The sequence below is a fragment of the Oreochromis aureus genome, linkage group 12 (assembly GCF_013358895.1).
Source record: "Oreochromis aureus strain Israel breed Guangdong linkage group 12, ZZ_aureus, whole genome shotgun sequence".
NCBI lineage: Eukaryota > Metazoa > Chordata > Actinopteri > Cichliformes > Cichlidae > Oreochromis > Oreochromis aureus.
The window spans coordinates 7462316-7480980 of record NC_052953.1 but is presented as its reverse complement, the minus strand read 5'-3'; the positions used below and the strand labels follow the sequence as shown (position 1 = coordinate 7480980).

Here is an 18665-nt window from a genome sequence, read left to right as displayed (position 1 = left end):
CTGAGCTGATCATGGCAAAGACTTACAAAGCTCATATTGGAGGGCTGAGAGGTCATTGCTCTGACAGTCCAGACATGCAAATTCACCATGCAAAACACAATGGAGGGATAGATAGATAGATAGATAGATAGATAGATAGATAGATAGATAGATAGATAGATAGATAGATAGATAGATAGATAGATAGATAGATAGATAGATAGAGTGAGTGCAGGAATTTATACATGATAAAAAAAAAAACAAAGAAAAGTAAAAATGAAGTGAACAGTAAAAGTAAGTAGACTTAATGATGGCTTAAAAAATGTTGTCCATATTTACATAAAGGGCGTATGGCGGTACTAAGCTATGTACATAGAGTGGATGCGGTGTGGATGTCAGTTCACAACCATTTCATTAGCTGACAATCAAATGTCATGAAAAAATGAAGAGCAGTGCATTTAATTTCTTCACTGCAAAAATATCCCTGATATTTCTTTCTTTATAGGAAAATCACTGTCCATCTACAATCACATATGACCAGTTTGAGTGGGGACTGCTTGTCTTAGTGCCCATAGGCTAGTAAATCCATTACTCGTTTAGTGCAGAGTAGCATTTAAGCATTTTGCTAAAAGGTCCCAGTGCCAGATGAAGTCAGTGCATGTACTTTTGATTTTGTTGCTTTGCTAAACTTGTATTGTGGGCATTGCATTAAAGATTTATTATGTCCCCTTATGTACTTTTTGACTCATTATGCATCCACATAACATTAAAAGGAGACAGAGTGCCTGAGTATACTTTGAAAACAACAAGGACAAACTGCCCAAAAGACACAAAAAGAGTGTTTAAAAAGTGTACAAATCGTTTAGGGACATTGGCTTACTCATCATTTCAATGAGTGATGAGAGAAAAGGCAGCAGAAGCCACCATGTGTCTCTCCAGTAGATTGTTCTGTCCTGTGACTGATGCAACCACTTTTGCATGTCCTTGAAGGGAAATGCAAAGGCCTATGTTATTTCAAAAGTCATATAAAAATGTGCAGCAGCTCCAAAGCTTGCCTTTCCTCTTAGGAAGAATGCTATACGTTAATCCAAACAGAGTCAGTGTAAAATACTGAGGTAGGCTAATAAATGTCACATTGAATTATTCACTCAAAGTGTTACAAAATAAATTTTAAAAGATGAGGCACTGTTCTCAGCAGCAAATAATCTGTCAAAAGAAATGGATGATGTTATGCACGATAACTCTAAACCAAACAACATCTTGTGCCTGTTCTCCAAGATAGAAGCATAAATCTAACAGATTAGCTAGAGTGTTATAAAGCTACGTATATATATACATATATATATATACACTCACCTAGCACCACATCTGGTGGATTCAGTATTAATTTTAGCAAGTATCTGACCATCATGGCTGGGGTTACTGTGGAATGGGAGACCAGTCTGGCCACTGGACATAATATGGCAATAAGTAACTATTAAATAAAGTAATGTCTCTTTAGCTGCACTGTGTTTGAGGCTCAAGAGCTAATGTGACAAACTAAGATCTCTGTCTCAGTACTGTTGATCCCAGGTTAGCTCACATATTACTGTAATTACAAATCTTTCATTTGGAAAAGTATTTTGGAGATACAGCAAAACCCAGACTAAAACGGTTTGGCAGCCCCCCCCCTTCTTGCATCCTTGCCTAGTATTAGCTCAAATAGGTCAGTTGGAATTAGTTTCGCTTTCTTTTCATAATAATTCTCTCACACACACAAATACAGACAAGCTGCACCTATAATTTTGCGATAATCTCTGCAATTAAAAAAAAAAATAAATAAAAAAAATAAATAAATCCGTGGGGCTGTGCTGGAGTCAAACATTTCCTTGTCTGCAAAAGTGGGTGCTAATTCTTTGTAAATGATCAGTGTGAGTAAATCATTCTATTTAATCTGCCATTACTGTGTAAAATATTGATTATTGCTGGTTGTTTTCACAACTCCAAAGGCTGGAAAGGACAAAGGATTTTTAAATAACTCAAAAACTTCCTCTTGCTGCTACACATGATCACATCCTTAATCATCTCTCTCTCTTTTTCTCTCTCTCTCTCCCTCACACACACACACACACACACACCCAGTACAGTAACACAAATCTGCACGAGTGGTTTTTGTGTGTGTGCGTCAGAATGTTCTGCACAGAAGCTCACCAGGGGAGGAGAGGTTTCCATCTCCATCTTTGAACCGGAAAAGCAGGGGGAACCGCAGCCCCCACATCTGAGACCCAGACTCCATGCTCCCACTTCCCATAATGCTCCCTGACACTCCCCACTCTGGGCACTCAGGATTTAGTCCTTATGTTAAACTCTTTAAGAACCCACTGTCTCCCCTCAAATCAATGCTTCACTGCGATCACCTCTGCCAACACAAGCTCGTGATTCTTCAAATGGCTGAGGATGGCCTGTTATTATCTCTCTGAGGCAAACGATTCAGAGCATCGCTCCTTCACACACACTCACCAAGATTACGCTGTCTCGAGGGTTACAAAGGTTGATGGAGCCCAGTCATAAACTGTATAGGCTGCGTGGACGAGCTGTAAGAAGAGTAAGTCAAGAAAGATTGAGGATGTTGACTGGGTGAAAGAGGGAGAGATGATGATTGGAGGCATCCAGTGTGCTGTGTATGCATACACTTGTGGTTATCTATATGTGTGTTTATATGAGTGTGGGTGTAGTTGGGAGAGAGAAACATGGCACCTCTTGGTTTGACACTTGACATGGCCCCTTTAAACTCTTAAGCAGAAACACTGAAAGTTTATAGAGACTCCAGATGGTAACAGCTGCTTCACAGTTAAACTTCACTCACTCCCACACACACACACACACACACACACACACACACACACACACACACAGAGCTGAAATTAAATTAAATTGGACAATCCTTTTCTGTCATTAAATTAAATGTCTTTTGGTTTCAGACTTTAGAAAAACAAGTGATTTAAAGATGTTATGTTAAGCGCTAACCATCTATGATGACCATTTTTATTTTTTTGTCTTTTTTTTATTTTATGAACTTAATAACTGTTTAATCATAAATTTAATTAAATTCAAACTGGAACCTGTTCTTTTAATCTAGCAATGACAAGAAGTCCTTGTGGAGTTGCTATTTAATCTACAATTAAATGCTGCTGCTGCTGACCAACTAAATTAGGGGTGTTAAACAAAGACTCCAAGTGTGAAATTTGCAGACAAGTCATTAATAATTATAGTTTTTCTATAAAATTCACTGCTTCTTCAAGTTTAGTGAGCATTACTACACAGGGGTAGACATGCTTGGGAAGTTAAAGTGTTTCTAGATTACGACAAGTTGTTTGAATCTCAAAGACTTGACATATTATTAGGGATGGGAATCGAGAAGTCTCAGTAGTCCAATTTCTTGGAATTGTTAGTCTGCTTGTCTATCAATCCAGCTTATGGGTTCTCGCTACAATCAGTTGATTTCAGTTCGTGTGTTAAAGGAGAAAAATGGCGGGGCAGTCCACAGGGTGGATAAAGCTATTACTTTTATTTTTATTGCACAAAAGCATGAGAGCACAATGGTAAAGTGCAAACTGCATCCAGGACAGAAATAGTTCCAATAGTGATGCTGCTAAGACAACTTCGGCTCTTTTCAAGGACCTGCACAGACAGCATGCTAATGCTAAGCTAGCCAAGAACCGTTTCTACATGTTCATGTTTCTAAAGTAGAATCACTGTGGCGATCGCTTTTAAGTCTCTTTTTGATGGTTTTCATCATTGCTTTGTAAAAAAATCCTTTATGTAATACTACACCAGGTGACCCTGAATCCTCCCTTAGTTATGCTGCAATAGACGTAGGCTGCCGGGGGATTCCCATGATGCATGATGAGTTTGTCCTTTCCAGTCACCTTTCTCACTCACTATGTGTTAATAGACCTCTCTGCATTAAATCATATCTGTTATTAATCTCTGTCTCTCTTCCACAGCATGTCTTTCATCCTGTTTTCTTTCTCTCACCCCAACCGGTCGCAGCAGATGGCCCCGCCCCTCCCTGAGCCTGGTTCTGCTGGAGGTTTCTTCCTTTTAAAAGGGAGTTTTTCCTTCCCACTGTCGCCAAAGTGCTTGCTCATAGGGGGTCATATGATTGTTGGGTTTTTCTCTGTATCTACTGTATAATAAAAAGCGCCTTGAGGCGACTGCTGTTGTGATTTGGCGCTATATAAATAAAATTGAATTGAATTGAATTGAATTACGAGAAAGATCCTGTGTGTGTCCTCATTAGATATGGATTTGTGTTGGTGTGTGGGACGATAGCCTATAGGTTTAAAAAGTTAAATGGTAATTATTTAAGGTCAATTTATACAGTAACAAGAAAGTAATGTAACACGTAGTATAACAACTCACCCTCTCCTGGAAGTAATGTACTACATTACTTTTAAGAAAAGTGTTCTGTGTAATATGTGTTATAACCACTTTTTTGAGTAATGACCTCAATACTGACCACAACAAAGATGGGAAAAACCTCCAACACAAACATTTGACCACACAGTATGCAATTAATTTGCACAAATGTAAATGGCCTGTATTTATACAGCGCTTTTCTAGTCCCTAAGGACCCCAAAGCGCTTTACATATCCAGTCATTCACCCATTCACACACACATTCACACACTGGTGATGGCAAGCTACGTTGTAGCCACAGCCACCCTGGGGCGCACTGACAGAGGCGAGGCTGCCGGACACTGGCGCCACCGGGCCCTCTGACCACCACCAGTAGGCAACGGGTGAAGTGTCTTGCCCAAGGACACAACGACCGAGACTGTCCGAGCCGGGGCTCGAACCTGCAACCTTCCGATTACAAGGCGAACTCCCAACTCTTGAGCCACGATCGCCCCACCCAAATGTAATGTCTTTTATATGCTGCTTAGTGTAGGTGATGGCCGTCAAAGGGGAGCCAATGCGAATCGATAAGAGGATCAATAAGGATGCATAGGTTTAACTCATCCAGCGTACTTGAATCACATTGGATTCTATGTCGCCCAAGAACTAAAATGAGTTTGACACCCTTGAACTGAATGTACTTTAACAGCCAAACTGTCACAGGTTTCACTACTGGATCATGGCAAAGTTAATTGTTATTTCTAGCCCTAAACTCTAAGGTATGTGCCTCTGCCATGTTCCCCTGTTTTTCACAGAGGGGTGAGGTTAGACAAGCACAAACACACACAGGCAATTCACACTAACTTGACATTAAGCCAAACATCTGAAAATAACTCCTATCAATCACACAACAACCCAGTGAAGACAGAAGCTGCATAACAGTTGCCAAAATGAAGCTACCACCTCTGTACAGTCTTATGAACCAGTTTTTCCTCGCCTGCTGCACTGCAAGACACTCGGTTCTGTCTGTAGTCAAGGGCGATGAATCGGACAGAGTCCAGGCCAACATCATGCCCTGCTGGATAGCGATCAGACACTGAGCAGGAAAGAAAGAGGGTTGCCAGATGCAACAGAGGGTTGCCAGTTTATGCAGCAGCTTATACGCAAGTCAGGCTACAAAGAGAACTCACAACACGTGGTCATTCATCCAACCATCAATTTATTTCATTTCTGGTCTTCAGACGCCCACGTTGAGTAAAGTTTAAAAAAGAAGCAAAAAAACCCTGAAATAAATATGTTAGCATGACTGGATACACAGCAAGCTCATTTGATAGGCTACATCACCAGCTTGACAAATCTTACCACATAGCATTATTTCATGCATGTCTAGCTAATAAGAGACATGGCAAAAAGTGCAGAAAAAAGCAATCCCATAAGGCACCTCAGACTGCCTTCGATCAGGCCAAGATTCAGCTGGTCGAGCACAGCCTGATATTAACCTGATGTTTTTTTCATCAGGGCTTATTTCTGACAGCTCTGTCTTCTGTGATCACATAATGAGAGTGCATACCATATTGCCAAAATGCCACAGCTTGCCCTTTTCAAGTTTCAGCTTGACACACCCAAAGCTAAGTGTTTTCATTAAAGTTGCAAAGAACAAAATCAAACGACACACAGGTTAAAACTCCTCATATACAATGCACAGACTGTATACACACAACTGCTGGTGTTAAAACATCCGGACATGAGCTGGGGCGGATTTGACAAAGAATTTGAGGAAACTGCACACTCATGCAGCAGTGACTTGTCAGTCACAACAGCCACACCCTAAAACATATCCTGCAATATTATCTATTTTACTCTTATTAGGACTGTAATTTAAAATACAGGCATCGTTTTATATGGACTAAAACTTAAAACTGAAGATCATAAACTCATAGGTTAACTTTTTACTAAGGTCACAGATTTCATTAACAGTGTGGCCATTTTCTCCAAACTTTCTACATATTTAGACTTTTTTGTAATCAGAGTCATCAGAGTCATAGCTCTCTGCTGCCTGTTTCTTTAAGCTTCTGTAAGTGCAATGTCAACTATAGAATAGAATACAATACAATACAATACCAGTTTACTGTCATTGTACATGTACAGTGAAATGATGGGTGCTCCACACCAACTGTGCAGGAGTAAAATATAAATAGTAAGACAGCAGCAATAAATAGCAAACAGAAGAAATATATATGCAGTCAAGAGGAATTCATATGTCAAAAGATCATAAACAGACTTATGAACGATGCATGTACTTCGCTATGTTTACAAGTAAAATGATCACAGATATAATGTTCGAAAGCAACACAAATTCTCTTTATCTGCTAAATCTAATGATAAAGTCTGTAAGTGTGCAATAGTGTGATAAACTAAAGCATGCCAACCACTGCTAAAGTTGAGTTTTTCTTAGAAACCTAAATCCCAAAAAATTAAAACTGAATACCAGCCCAACAAATAAATGCTTGACTGGTCAAATACTCAGGTACAAACAAAGGTAAGACTACTTATTATGACACTGAAAAGGGGGATCATGGAGCGCAAGTGTTTCTAATATGTTGCCATGTCACTCTTTAAATTGGGTGGCAGAGCAAGCGCACCAGTAAGGTTCTTGGTTTGAAACCTCCTGGCCTTTCTAGATGGAGTCTTCACCTGCACAGGTTTCCTCGCATCATTTAAAGGCAGTTTAGGATAATTGGTGATTTACAACTTTCTCTGCATGTGAATGGGAGAGTGTGTGGCTAAGTGTATCTCTATATTAGCCCAACGATGGACTGGAGAACTCTACTGGGTATATTCTCCCTCTGGCCTAATGATAGCTGAGATTCCAGTCCATGGTGACCCTAATAAAAGTAAGATAAGTGTTTAAGGAAGGAAGGAAGGAAAGAAGGAAGGAAGGAAGGAAGGAAGGAAGGAAGGAAGGAAGGAAGGAAGGAAGGAAGGGATGATTCAATTCAATTCAATAGCGCCAAATCACAATAAGAGTTTCCTCAAAGTGCTTTATATTGAAAGGTGAAGACCTACAATAGAACAGAGAAAACCCCAACAATGTGATGCCCCCCTGAGAGCAAGCACTTGGTGACAGTGGGAAAGAAAACCTCCCTTTTAACAGGAAGAAACCCCTGTCAGAGCCAGGCTTGGGGAGAGGAGGCCTTCACCAGTTGGAAGTGAGGGGAGGAAGACAGGAAAAAAGGCATGCTGTGGAAGAAAGCAAGCGATTAATAATAACTCATATTTAAATGCAACTTGTGCATAAAAACATAGTGAGTGAAGAAGAAGCACGCTTCACTCTCTTCCCTCTTCAACTCCCAGCAGCCTAGCCCTCCTGCAGCATAACTAAAGGAGAATTCAGGGTCACCTGATACATCCTTAACTTTATCCTTTGCCAAAAAGGAAAGTTTTAAGCCAAATCATAAAAATAGAGAGTGTAAGTGTGTACCTCCAGAATCCAAACTGGGAGCTGGTTCCACAGAAGAGGGGCCTGAAAGCTGAAGGCTCTGCCTCCCATTCTAATTTTAAATATTGTAGGACTACAGCTAAACCCTCAGTCTGAGAGTGAAGTGGTGAACTGGGGTTATATGAGGTCAATGGAAGGATGGATGGATCTCTTAAAATTAACACATACCCGTACAATCCCTTGTCTTTGGCAACAGGTTGACTGACTCTGTCCAAAGGTGATAAAAGATGGCTGCCATTACCCATAAAGCAAGCTCATAAACATTCCATATAGTCATTGTTTATTCAATTAAAAAGCAAAATGGATGAGTTTAGTATTTAATGCACACCCATACAGGCCTCTTAAATCGGTTTTAACAAAAACTCCAGGAAACTACTGGCCATGGCCCAAAACAAGTGCATCAACAAAGACATGAAGTCGTCTTTTTACGCTTCAATTTCTGAAGAGAAATAACAAAACTGTAAATAATTAGTGAACTTTAAAGCTGCTGTTTTATACAATTTTGTTACATTTGTGTTCAGTCTTGCAAACTAAGTTCATCAACCTCACACTGACGCCTCATAGACAGATGTGAGAGTGCTAATGATCTTCTGATCAAACTGACCAAATACCTATGAGCTACACCAGCATGTACTGAGACAAAAAAGGACTCGCTCACCCAGATTTGAAAGCTTTAAAAGGGAAACCACCTTACTGTAATGTCAATACTTGAAAATTAATTAAAAAGCTGTATGAACTGTGTGAACTTGTTACATAAACAAAGGACTAAGTTTCACCAGTGGTCACCCATCTTCCACCTACTAGTAGAGACAGTCCTGGTTACCAGAAACATGAAGATCATAAATCTGCCATGATTCACCAGCTTGAGCTTGTTTAAGACAACAGTGCCATGAGCTAGATCATTACTGGCTTATAGACCAACTCAATTACACTTCATCTTGACAGCTCTGACAGACTTCAGCTTCTACTTGTGTGTACATTTGTAAGCAGCTGCCAAGAAAACAACAGCAGGATGCAGTCGGGCACAACAGCATGTAGGAGTCTAAATGAGTTTCTTTTATAAAGCTTCTTTATAAAGATAAGGGTCTGTGGTTAACTATCACTCTATAGTGGGAGTGTTAAGTGTGCTGTATGGAAGAAGAGCACACTGTCATATTATATGTTGCATAATGGTACTTAACTGCTCCACCGCTACAACCACCATGCCATCTCTAACCCTTAGATACATTTGCACTTAGGTGCATGTTTGCATGTGTGCACAGCACCAAGTGCGTGATTACCACTCAGCAGGAGATGAAGAACACTTTGCTGCTAATACACTTCTGCTTGATCCAAAGCTGCAGTCCACAAGGACAGAGAAAGCATTTCAAGTGTAACTGTTTAAGGTGCTGTCTCACGAAGGCGGCAGCAGCACCAGCAGCTGGCTTTCTGGACGACATTAATAAGCTGCTGCAGGTAATAACTTCAGCGGGTAAAGGAAAATGCCGCTCTGCTGAAAAATTCATATTTGCCCAGACCCTTATTTGTTGCTTAATAACATTACAGATGTTCCCTTGATTCTTTTCATCCAAATATCCAAACACTGAATGGAACCGTTCAGTGCAGCTCAGCTCTGCCTGCACCACAGAGCCCATCTTCCTCAGCTCTCATTACTTTGAAAGACATAGAAGGGCTTGTACAGTGCATTTCTCCTTTAGATGCTGCTGGCTTTAACATTCAGTTTGACCTCACAGTCCAGTCAAATTGAGGGTATTTAACCTTCAACCAGCAAAGACAGCCTGAGTCATTTCTATCATTTACAACAAGAGACTGACTTCTTGTAGAGACATTAAATTATTGTTTTACTTTACAGTAAATATGGCACAGCTGACAAACTAAACATAAACTTGGCCTTTTCTTCTCCCCTGTGTTATGAGGGGGAATACCATTGCTTTAAATACTTTGTTAATACATAGGTACACATGGGAGTACTTACGCACTAGCCCAGATGGTGGACCCTCTAATTTGAAATCCAAGGGTATAATTAAGAGACAAAAAAATTAAAAAGGAAAGCATGAGGATTTGCTGCTTCGACATGAAACGCGGCACAAATTACAGCAAGGAGAAGCTGGTTAGTGCGGTCATCATTATTAGATATTCACATTCAAACAAAATAGTCTCAGAGAAGGCGGCTCTCACTGGGGATCCGGCTGTTACTTTGAAGTGCAGCAGAGAGACGCAAGCGTACCCTTTGCGTATTAATCTGAACTTGATGGCAAATTAAACGGGTGATATCAGATGACTTAGCGGACGGTTTCAAGTTCATTCCGGGGAGAACCCGTGTTTGCACGGTTCAATTAAACAGCCAGCAGTGCGCAGGCCTCCTCTGGCGACATGATGTTGGGAATGAAAAATGTTTTATTTCTGCAAGAAAAGCTGAAAATGCAATAAGTTCAAATGTATCCGCTGAGCTATGAGGGGCTGATGCAGAATAGGTAAATAAAAATAGAGCCGGATGTGTTGGAAAGTGGATCGTGTGACAGCTGCAGGTTTGTCTTATTTTAATGTAATCAGGGAAACTCGCCGTTTCCCTGATTGCATTAAAACAATTTCTGTAAAATAACATAATAAAGGCGACCTGTGGTCCGTAAACGTCATGGTACGAATGTATCCCGGACACCTTACAGTTAGGAGCACAAGTGTTTATCTTAGTACGTGTGGAAGTGACGCGTGATCGTCAGACCAGACACTTCACTCCAGAGCACCACTCTCCTCCCTGCAGCCGAAAAATCAAAACAATTTCCCTGCGAGCTTTGGCTGCTCGGAGGGAAACTGTAAACCTGTCAATTAAATACCTCATGCCGTTTGGGAAACAATGCCGTAGTGGGATTTTTACCAAGGCGATTAACTATGAATGAAGTTACTGCTAACTGCAAGATGTGGGATAGCGAAACAAATACCAAGAGTATCATGATAATATTTAGGACTGCTGCACTTTTTAGTGCGACTTGTGCTGTTTGTTTGTTTTTTTCTTTTTAAAGAGGAGAAGCGCTTGTGCGTCGCGCAAAAGAGGAACTTTGGAGACGCAAACTCGTTGCGAGGAAAAGGCGAGAAGAAAAGTTTGACTTACCGGTGTCGAAATCATTAAAAGCCGCCGAAGAAATAAAGCCAGCGAGAAGCAGAGCAGAGGTGACGGTCCAGGAATCCATCGTGTGATTAAAGAGTCTGAATTCGCTCTCAGGTGAAGTGCAGCCTGACGGACGGGTGCGCAGACCGGCGGGCTGCTGGACCGACTGACTGACTGGTTGGCTGACTTGCTGCTTGGCTGTCTGTGTCTGTGCAGGAGTCGCGCTTTGGCCGGTGTTAAAAAGTCCCTGAACTTCAAGGCAGGTCCTACAGCTACTACTACACTGACACCACTACGACGAGACCAGATAGTAGAAAACAGGGATCCTATTTCCAACCCATGTGACAGGAAATAGGGGCAATGGATTCAACCTGCAGCACTGGGGAAGCAGCAGAAAGAAAAGAGGAGGAGGGAGAGAGAGAGGGTGGCGCGATGGGGTTTTAAAGGTGGTCTCTGTGGTGCAATGAACAGCAGGTCCGCAAAGTTAAAAATCAAATCCCAGCAAAGCATAATAAGCACAACTGACCGCAAACCAAGTTTAATATTACAGCTAAACTAAAACAATATCATAAATCAGTATCCAATACCATCAAAACGACAATGAAGCACAGCTGGGGCTCAATACTACCATAAAGCAGGGCAGTTATTGGAAAACATGCTATAAGACTATAAGAAACACATTATAACCATTCTGAAATATTATTTTGTCTGTTTTTATGATGGAGTCTAAAAATAACAAACAAAAGACAAGGAGAGGCCAAACATCCTTCTAATATAAGAAAATATGGTCAAAAGTGTGGAAAGGTTGAAAAGTGAGTAAAGGCATAGTTTAGTATAGTCTCACATCTTAACACAAACGAGATTAACTGGACGAATGAAGCTGGGGAAACTTGTTAAGTATTTTTTGGAAGAAGTTAATTTTTTTGGCTCCTGCGGCGGAATTTCTGTTTAAAAAAAACTTCACAAATCACAAAACATTTAAGGCCTATATTTATTTATATATTTATCTGAGTTCATGTGAAAATCTTTAATTGTTCGTAAAGAAAACACAACTACCACAATCTAAAATCGGAAAGTCAGATCCTAATTCTACGGTTCCTCTTTTGCATATCTCCACCGAAGCTTGTCCTGCCCTATTCACTAATAGAAACAGGTGCACTGAGTGTACAAGCCCACTGTGAGCACTTCTCGGCCCTTTATTATTACATTACAGTCAGTCAGCCTGACCTCATGTGAGAAACAGCACCCTCACGTGTTTAACAACAATCACCATGAAGCAGTGAGAACACGCTTTCAAGCCAAAGCAGCAGCCCGTTAGACTAAAAATAGAATATCCTGTATGATCCCGCCATGTTGAAAGGGGGGGAAAAAAGCCCAACATTTATTTGGCCAAAACCGACTGGGTTGAGAAGGGGTGCTCTGGGAAAGTAATCTAGCATGACGTGTGCCCTTTGGACAAATGCGACTGTGTGGCCTTGAGATACTTGCTGGTAAAAGCTTAACTTGTTTTAAATTCAAAGACCGGGACTGTTTCGGAGAAAGGAAGTTCTTATAATTTAACTATGTTGGACGTTTGCTATGACTGTGACTTTTGTTTGTTTGTTTGAATTGCATTATTGTAGAAGAGCCAGCTTTTAGTCTGAGATATGCACGGAATATTATATCCAAACCTAAAATATTCACCTCTGACAGTCGAACTCAAGTACTGTACATGTCTGCTACTTTATAGTCTTAATTATTCCAGTCAATAAACAAAATGTGTAGCTATCTTCTGACTAATTAATGTACTATTACATTCATCTATATCCTTGTGTAATTGATTTTGAATGTCGTTAGAATCAAAATCTGAAAGGAGTAAACATTGTAGGACAGAAAAGTTTGTAGCTTTTCAATACCCTTCAAACCTGTGGAGCCTTTATCAGCACCAGCCTCCATTTAGAATTTCCTATAGCAGTTTCTGAGGAGGAATTTTGGACCATTCCTCGTGAAACTGTTACAGTTCATTAAGATTTGTTGGATGTCTAGACTGAACAGCCCTCTTCTGACCACACCATTTCAACTGGGGTAATGCCAGGACTCTCACTTGGGCCTTAAAAAACACATTTTTTCTTCTTTGCAACTATTCATCTGTTTATTTCCTTTAAATTGTTGCATCATCAAACCTTTCATGAACTTACTGCTGCCCTGAAATTGTGCAGTTATATGTCATTATGCAGTTTCTGTTTCTCTCTATCTCCTCTTGCTTGAGAAGTTCAGATTTGTTATGGATTTACTTATAATCACCTCTGCAACTCGCATTTCCAACCCAGTCTCATCTTCTTAACTGAAACACATGACCAGGTTCACTAACATCTTCCTCTGGCTTTTATTGTTATTACTCCAAACGTCCTTAAAGACATGACAGCTGTTTTTGTGCTGTCAGTTCAGCCAGATAGTGTTTATTTATAATTTAGGGCTTAGATAAATATCAGATCCCATTTTATGATTAATTAGTGCCAATTTCTTTGGAATGCCAGTAAGGCCATAAAATTTTTTTCCTGCAAATATGCGAACAAAATTGTGTTTATTATTTTAAATATGGTGTGTTATGTGTTTATCTTCACACAAACAGATTTCGTGCCAGTGGGATAAAAGAAAACATCCTGTCCATGTGAAAATGAATGTGAATTGGCGCTATCAGTCTGAGATGCTGTGCAGTTTAAGTAGCAAGGCGTCCTTTGTCTTCTTTGTTTCTGTGTGTGTGTGTGCGCGTGCGTGTGAGTGCGTATGTCTGATCGCATGCTGGGCTTGTCTGTACACGCTGCCCGGCCACATTCCTTGTGGTCTGCTGGAGTTACTGTAATTCTGTTCTCCCTTTTTGCCGTCTTCAGAAAAAAGCTGGCACTTCCGCACATCTCAATCACACTTATTTATTTAATTATCATCCATATTTTTGGCATTTTGTCCTTTAGAAATTCTGACTGTTTTCCTTTAGGTACATTTCTTCCAGTATCACGTGTGTGGATTTTTAGCATGGGTGGCCGCAGCAGAGCCCCTCACCCTGCTATGTGTCCTGACTGTTGAGTTATACAAGATGGGGGGCTGGAGGTCACAGCAAGAATAATCCACTGAGATGTATTAGAAAGTACTTCAGCATCCCTGACCTGCCTGCCAATGCGAAGTTATGCATAGCTGAATAAGAAGTTGGCCAAGATGCTTTGAATTCACAAATTCGGGGCCAAGACTATGTCATGTCCTTGTTCTCTCCTGGGTAAACATGAGTGCCTAGCCCTAAATCTTAATGTTGCATTTATTTCTTTTGTAGTTGAACATTATTTCTCCATCTAGGCTTTTGCTCTTGGCATTTCAGAGAGCCATATTATATAGAGCCCCTGGGTCACAAACCCCTTTTCACAAGTGTAGTGGTATCAGCCCATGCAGATTTTGGATTTCTTGAGCTGGTGAGTAGCACGGTGCCACAGTGGTTAAGCACTGTTGCCTCACAGGAAGAAGGTCCTGAGTTCAATTCCACCATCAGGCCGGGGTCTTTCTGTGTGGAGTTTGCATGTTCTCCTCGTGTTTGTATGGGTTCTCTCCTGGTACTCCAGCTTCCTCCCACAGTCCAAAGACATACAGTTAGTGGGGTTAGGTTAATTGGACCCATAGGTGTGAGCGCGAATGGTTGTCTCTGTCTATGTGTAAGCCCTGCGACAGCCTGGCGACCTGTCCAGGGTGTACCCCGCCTCTCGCCCTAAGGCTCCAGCACCCCCGTTACCCTGAAAAGGATAAGCGGAAGTGAATGGATGGATTATTTTGATTACCATAATTGTAATTCAACCAATCACATTAGTAATAACAAAAATCACTGGTCTGTATTTGTATCTTTGGATTGTTTCTTGGGTGTTGAGACCATTTAAAGATGATCAGATGAGGCTATTACCAAAATAATCAAGACTATCACTAAAAGGAATTATCAGGAATAAAAATGATCCGAGACAGTTGAAAATGGTTCCAGGGGACACTAACCAGAGTGATTTATATTATTATTCCTTGGACCACTCATTATTGTTGCAATAGGACTTTTTTCAACACCCACGTCAGAAAAAATCACAAGAATACCTGAACTATCTGTATATCCATAACTAAAGCTATCTCCAAAGAAAGAAAACTCGAATGTAATTTGATGGATTAATCTTAAAAACTAGCACATCCCAGCAGGGACAGGCAACACTTCTGAGGCTAAAATTAAGGAGAACTGGGACGTGCGTCTCGCACCCTTATGAACAAAAACTCCTCCGTTTTTTTCTTTTTGGCAGCAACGTGACAAGAAGAAAGATATTTTTTCTCCCTCTTTGACATCAACACTGAGTCACTGTTTGCTGTCGGGATCATTCTCCTCAGTGCCAAAATAATCTCTGCCATCGCCTGGCTCATTACACTAATTAAAAACAAAACACCCTGGCACACACATTGACGCACAACTCCTTTTGTCTAGTCCTATGGGGGACACAGTGAGTCAATGCGATTACTCAACCAAAGCATCTGGTTGTTGTTTGAAGTCTGTGCGACCTGGCCAACACCCCCTCCCCACACGGCCACATCAGTGTCTATATGATCCACATCATTAGTGGTTGCACACACACAACACAACACACATTACTGCGGCACTCTATGACCCCAGCAAAGATCCGCCAAAGTGGGCTCTCTTTGACAAATGACTGCCTCTGGCCTTTTCTGAACCAGTAACGACTCCCCAACCACCATCTTCTCTCAACTCTCATGCCCTGCGTACACACCTGTACAGGCCCCTGAGCTTACCCGTGTTCAAAGCCAAGATAAAAGCCACTGTTTATATCCAGCCACCTGCATATAACCATCAGCCGCTGTAGCAGCGCGGCCCCTCCTCCTCCGCCTCTCTTCACTGACACACACAGCAGTCATCCATCTTGCTCAGCCTCCCAGGTCTCTAATTAGTCTCCGGGTGGGTGACACCCTCTGGAATGTTTATTGTAACATCTTTCAGCTATATCTGCTTTAAAAGGAGACAAAAAGAGAAGGAAAAAAAAACAGTCACAGAAGCAGAGAAAGAAAGACGGAGCAGGTTTCTTTAACATAACATACAAATTAAATTATATTCATTTATTTCATTTTTATAATTTGGGTTAATAGACTCATTCTTATATAGCACTTTTCAACTTTCAACTCATTCACACATTCATAAAAGCATTTTTTATTAAGTTCTTTTCTGTCTGCATCTGAGGGCAACTTGGGGTTCATCATCTCACCCAAGAATACTTTGGCACGCAGACCGGCACAGCCAGGGACTGAAATACAAACCTTCCAATTAACAGATCACCTGTTTTACCTCCTGAGCTCCTCAGCCAACCCAACCACAAATAATCAGTTATACATTCATCAGCCACTATATTAGGTACACATTGCTAGAACTGGGTTGGACCCCCTTTTGCCTTCAGAACTGCCTTAATTATTCATGGCATAGATTCAACAAGGTGCTGGAAACGTTCCTCTGACATTTTGGTCCATTCCAACATGACAGCATGTTGTGGCAGTTGCTGCAGATTTTTTTTGCCTGCATATCCATAATGTGAATTTCTGGTTCCACCACATCACAAAGGTGCTCTGTTGGACTGAGAACTTTTGACTGTTGCCATTTGAGTACAGTGAACTCATCATGTTCAAAAAACTAGTTTGAGGTCTTTGACATGATGAATTATCCTGCTGTTAGCCACCATCAGAGTACGGGTACACTATGACTTTGCTGGTTAAACAATACTCATTTGGTACTATGGAGTTCAAAATATTCTCCACGCAATTACGTCACCAGCAGCCTAAACTGTTGATGCAAAGCAGGATATATCCATTCTTTCATGTTGTTTATACTAAATTTGGATCCCATCATGCAAATGTTGCAGTGAAATGGAAACTCATCAGACCAGGCCACTTGTTTTGCTCAGGGAGGCTGCCCCTCCCTCAGTGGATAAACTCCGAACACAAAAAGAAAATGACCTGGTAACGCCGTAACCCAGGACTCGTTTTTTAGGCACAATGAATGCACACCATTCATGTTTCTTGCACCTTGTCCATCAGGCTCACTGGGCAAACACACTGGAGGCCTCAGAAACTTTTATAACCAAACCAAAAACCAAACCTAAAGCATTTCAACTCTTGTAAACCAGACCCTGGTTCCTGCATAAGTGATCATTCCTTTTTTCGGAAATCCCATAAAAAGTGATGGATTTATTTGGTGATGCAAGACAATTTACTGGGGAAAGGGTGGCAACAACAGCAGTGGTGCAGAGTAACAGCAGAAAAATAATTCTTTAAAAAAACAGTAAAAATATTTTTAATTGCTGAGAGTAGAGCTCTACCAAGCCACAAATTTGTATTACATACAGCCTATTAAAGTACAACAGACATAAATGAAAATCTATGAGTTAGACAAACCAAAAAAACAATCCTCTAAAACATTGTTTTGTTTATTACTGGATTAACACACTAAAACTGAACCAATGAAATGATATCTTCAAAGCAGATTTTTTTATTTAAAGCATAAACCAACCAACGTTTTGGTTTCTGGTGGCTATCAGAATGAGTTGTAAACTCAAACATAAAATCACCTTATTGCTGTATAAAAATGAGCTACACTCTCTGTCAGTTCAATTTAGTTTTATTTCTAAGGTTTTGTACATCAGGAAACAATAAAAAATTATCTGGGCCTTACTAAGTGTTAAAATTAGGTAAATACACACTGAGATGAACAACAACAGTTGATATGTTACTCTGTAACACAGATGCAGTGTATGAAAAATTAAGTACGCCTCATGATTAACCAGCTTGTAGATCCACATTTAGCAGCAATAACTTGAAGTAAATTTTGACCCTCTCTTCAATGTTGTTTCAGTTTAATTGAGGTGTGCAGACATTTGTTTATGCACAGCTCTCTTGCAGTCCTGCCGGTCTGGACTTTGACTGGGCCATTGCCTCACCTTTTCTTTTTCAGCCATTCTGTTGTAGATTTGCTGCTGTGCTTGGAAGCATTGTCATGTTGCATGACCCAGTTTCAGTTCATGTTTAGAGGTCAAACACACATTTGACTCTAGAATACTCTATACACTGGTGGACAGAGTATTCATGGTTGACACAATGACTGAATGATTCCCAGGTCCACCACCACCACTACGTGTTATTTTTTTCGAATTTATTTTATTTAACCGATATTTAACAAGGAAAACAATAAGACTTAAGATTAAACTATTTTTTAGAGGAGTGTCTTAGCAAAGAAAGAAAGCAGTCCAATCAATTATACACACACACACACACACACACACACACACGCGCGCGCACATATCCTAATCAATATACCAAGTACAAAAAAACCATAAAAAATGAATACCCCAGTAACTGTTTAATGTCAGAAACAAAGGTAATAATATTCAGGTGAAACATTTGCAGCCTAAAGTAACTGCATACAATAATTTAAAATGCTTTAAATTCATTAAATGAGACCAATTCCTTAAGTTTTAGTTGATTCTGGAGCTGATTCCAGGAGGAAGGAGCTGCAGATTTTAATGGTCTTTTACCAAATTCAGTGTGAACCTTTGGGACAGAAGGAATTAATCTACTTTATGACAATAATTTCCCACACTTTTTTGATGAATGTAACTCCATTAGTGAGATGGGGACAAATCAAAAGCAGCCTTAT

At 40.5% G+C, this 18665-nt stretch overlaps 1 protein-coding gene across 3 annotated transcripts in view; it reads right to left on the bottom strand.

The window, feature by feature from the left end:
- kremen1 (kringle containing transmembrane protein 1) overlaps nt 1-11334 on the bottom strand; it is a 65404-nt gene extending 54070 nt beyond the window's left edge. For all 3 annotated transcript variants that reach the window (XM_039621148.1, XM_039621149.1, XM_039621150.1), the window contains exon 1: nt 10967-11334. In XM_039621148.1, the coding sequence (XP_039477082.1) occupies nt 10967-11045 (79 nt within the window). In that variant the 5' untranslated portion in view covers nt 11046-11334. The remainder of the gene's footprint in view (nt 1-10966) is intronic.
- Between the last annotated feature and the right edge of the window lie 7331 nt (nt 11335-18665).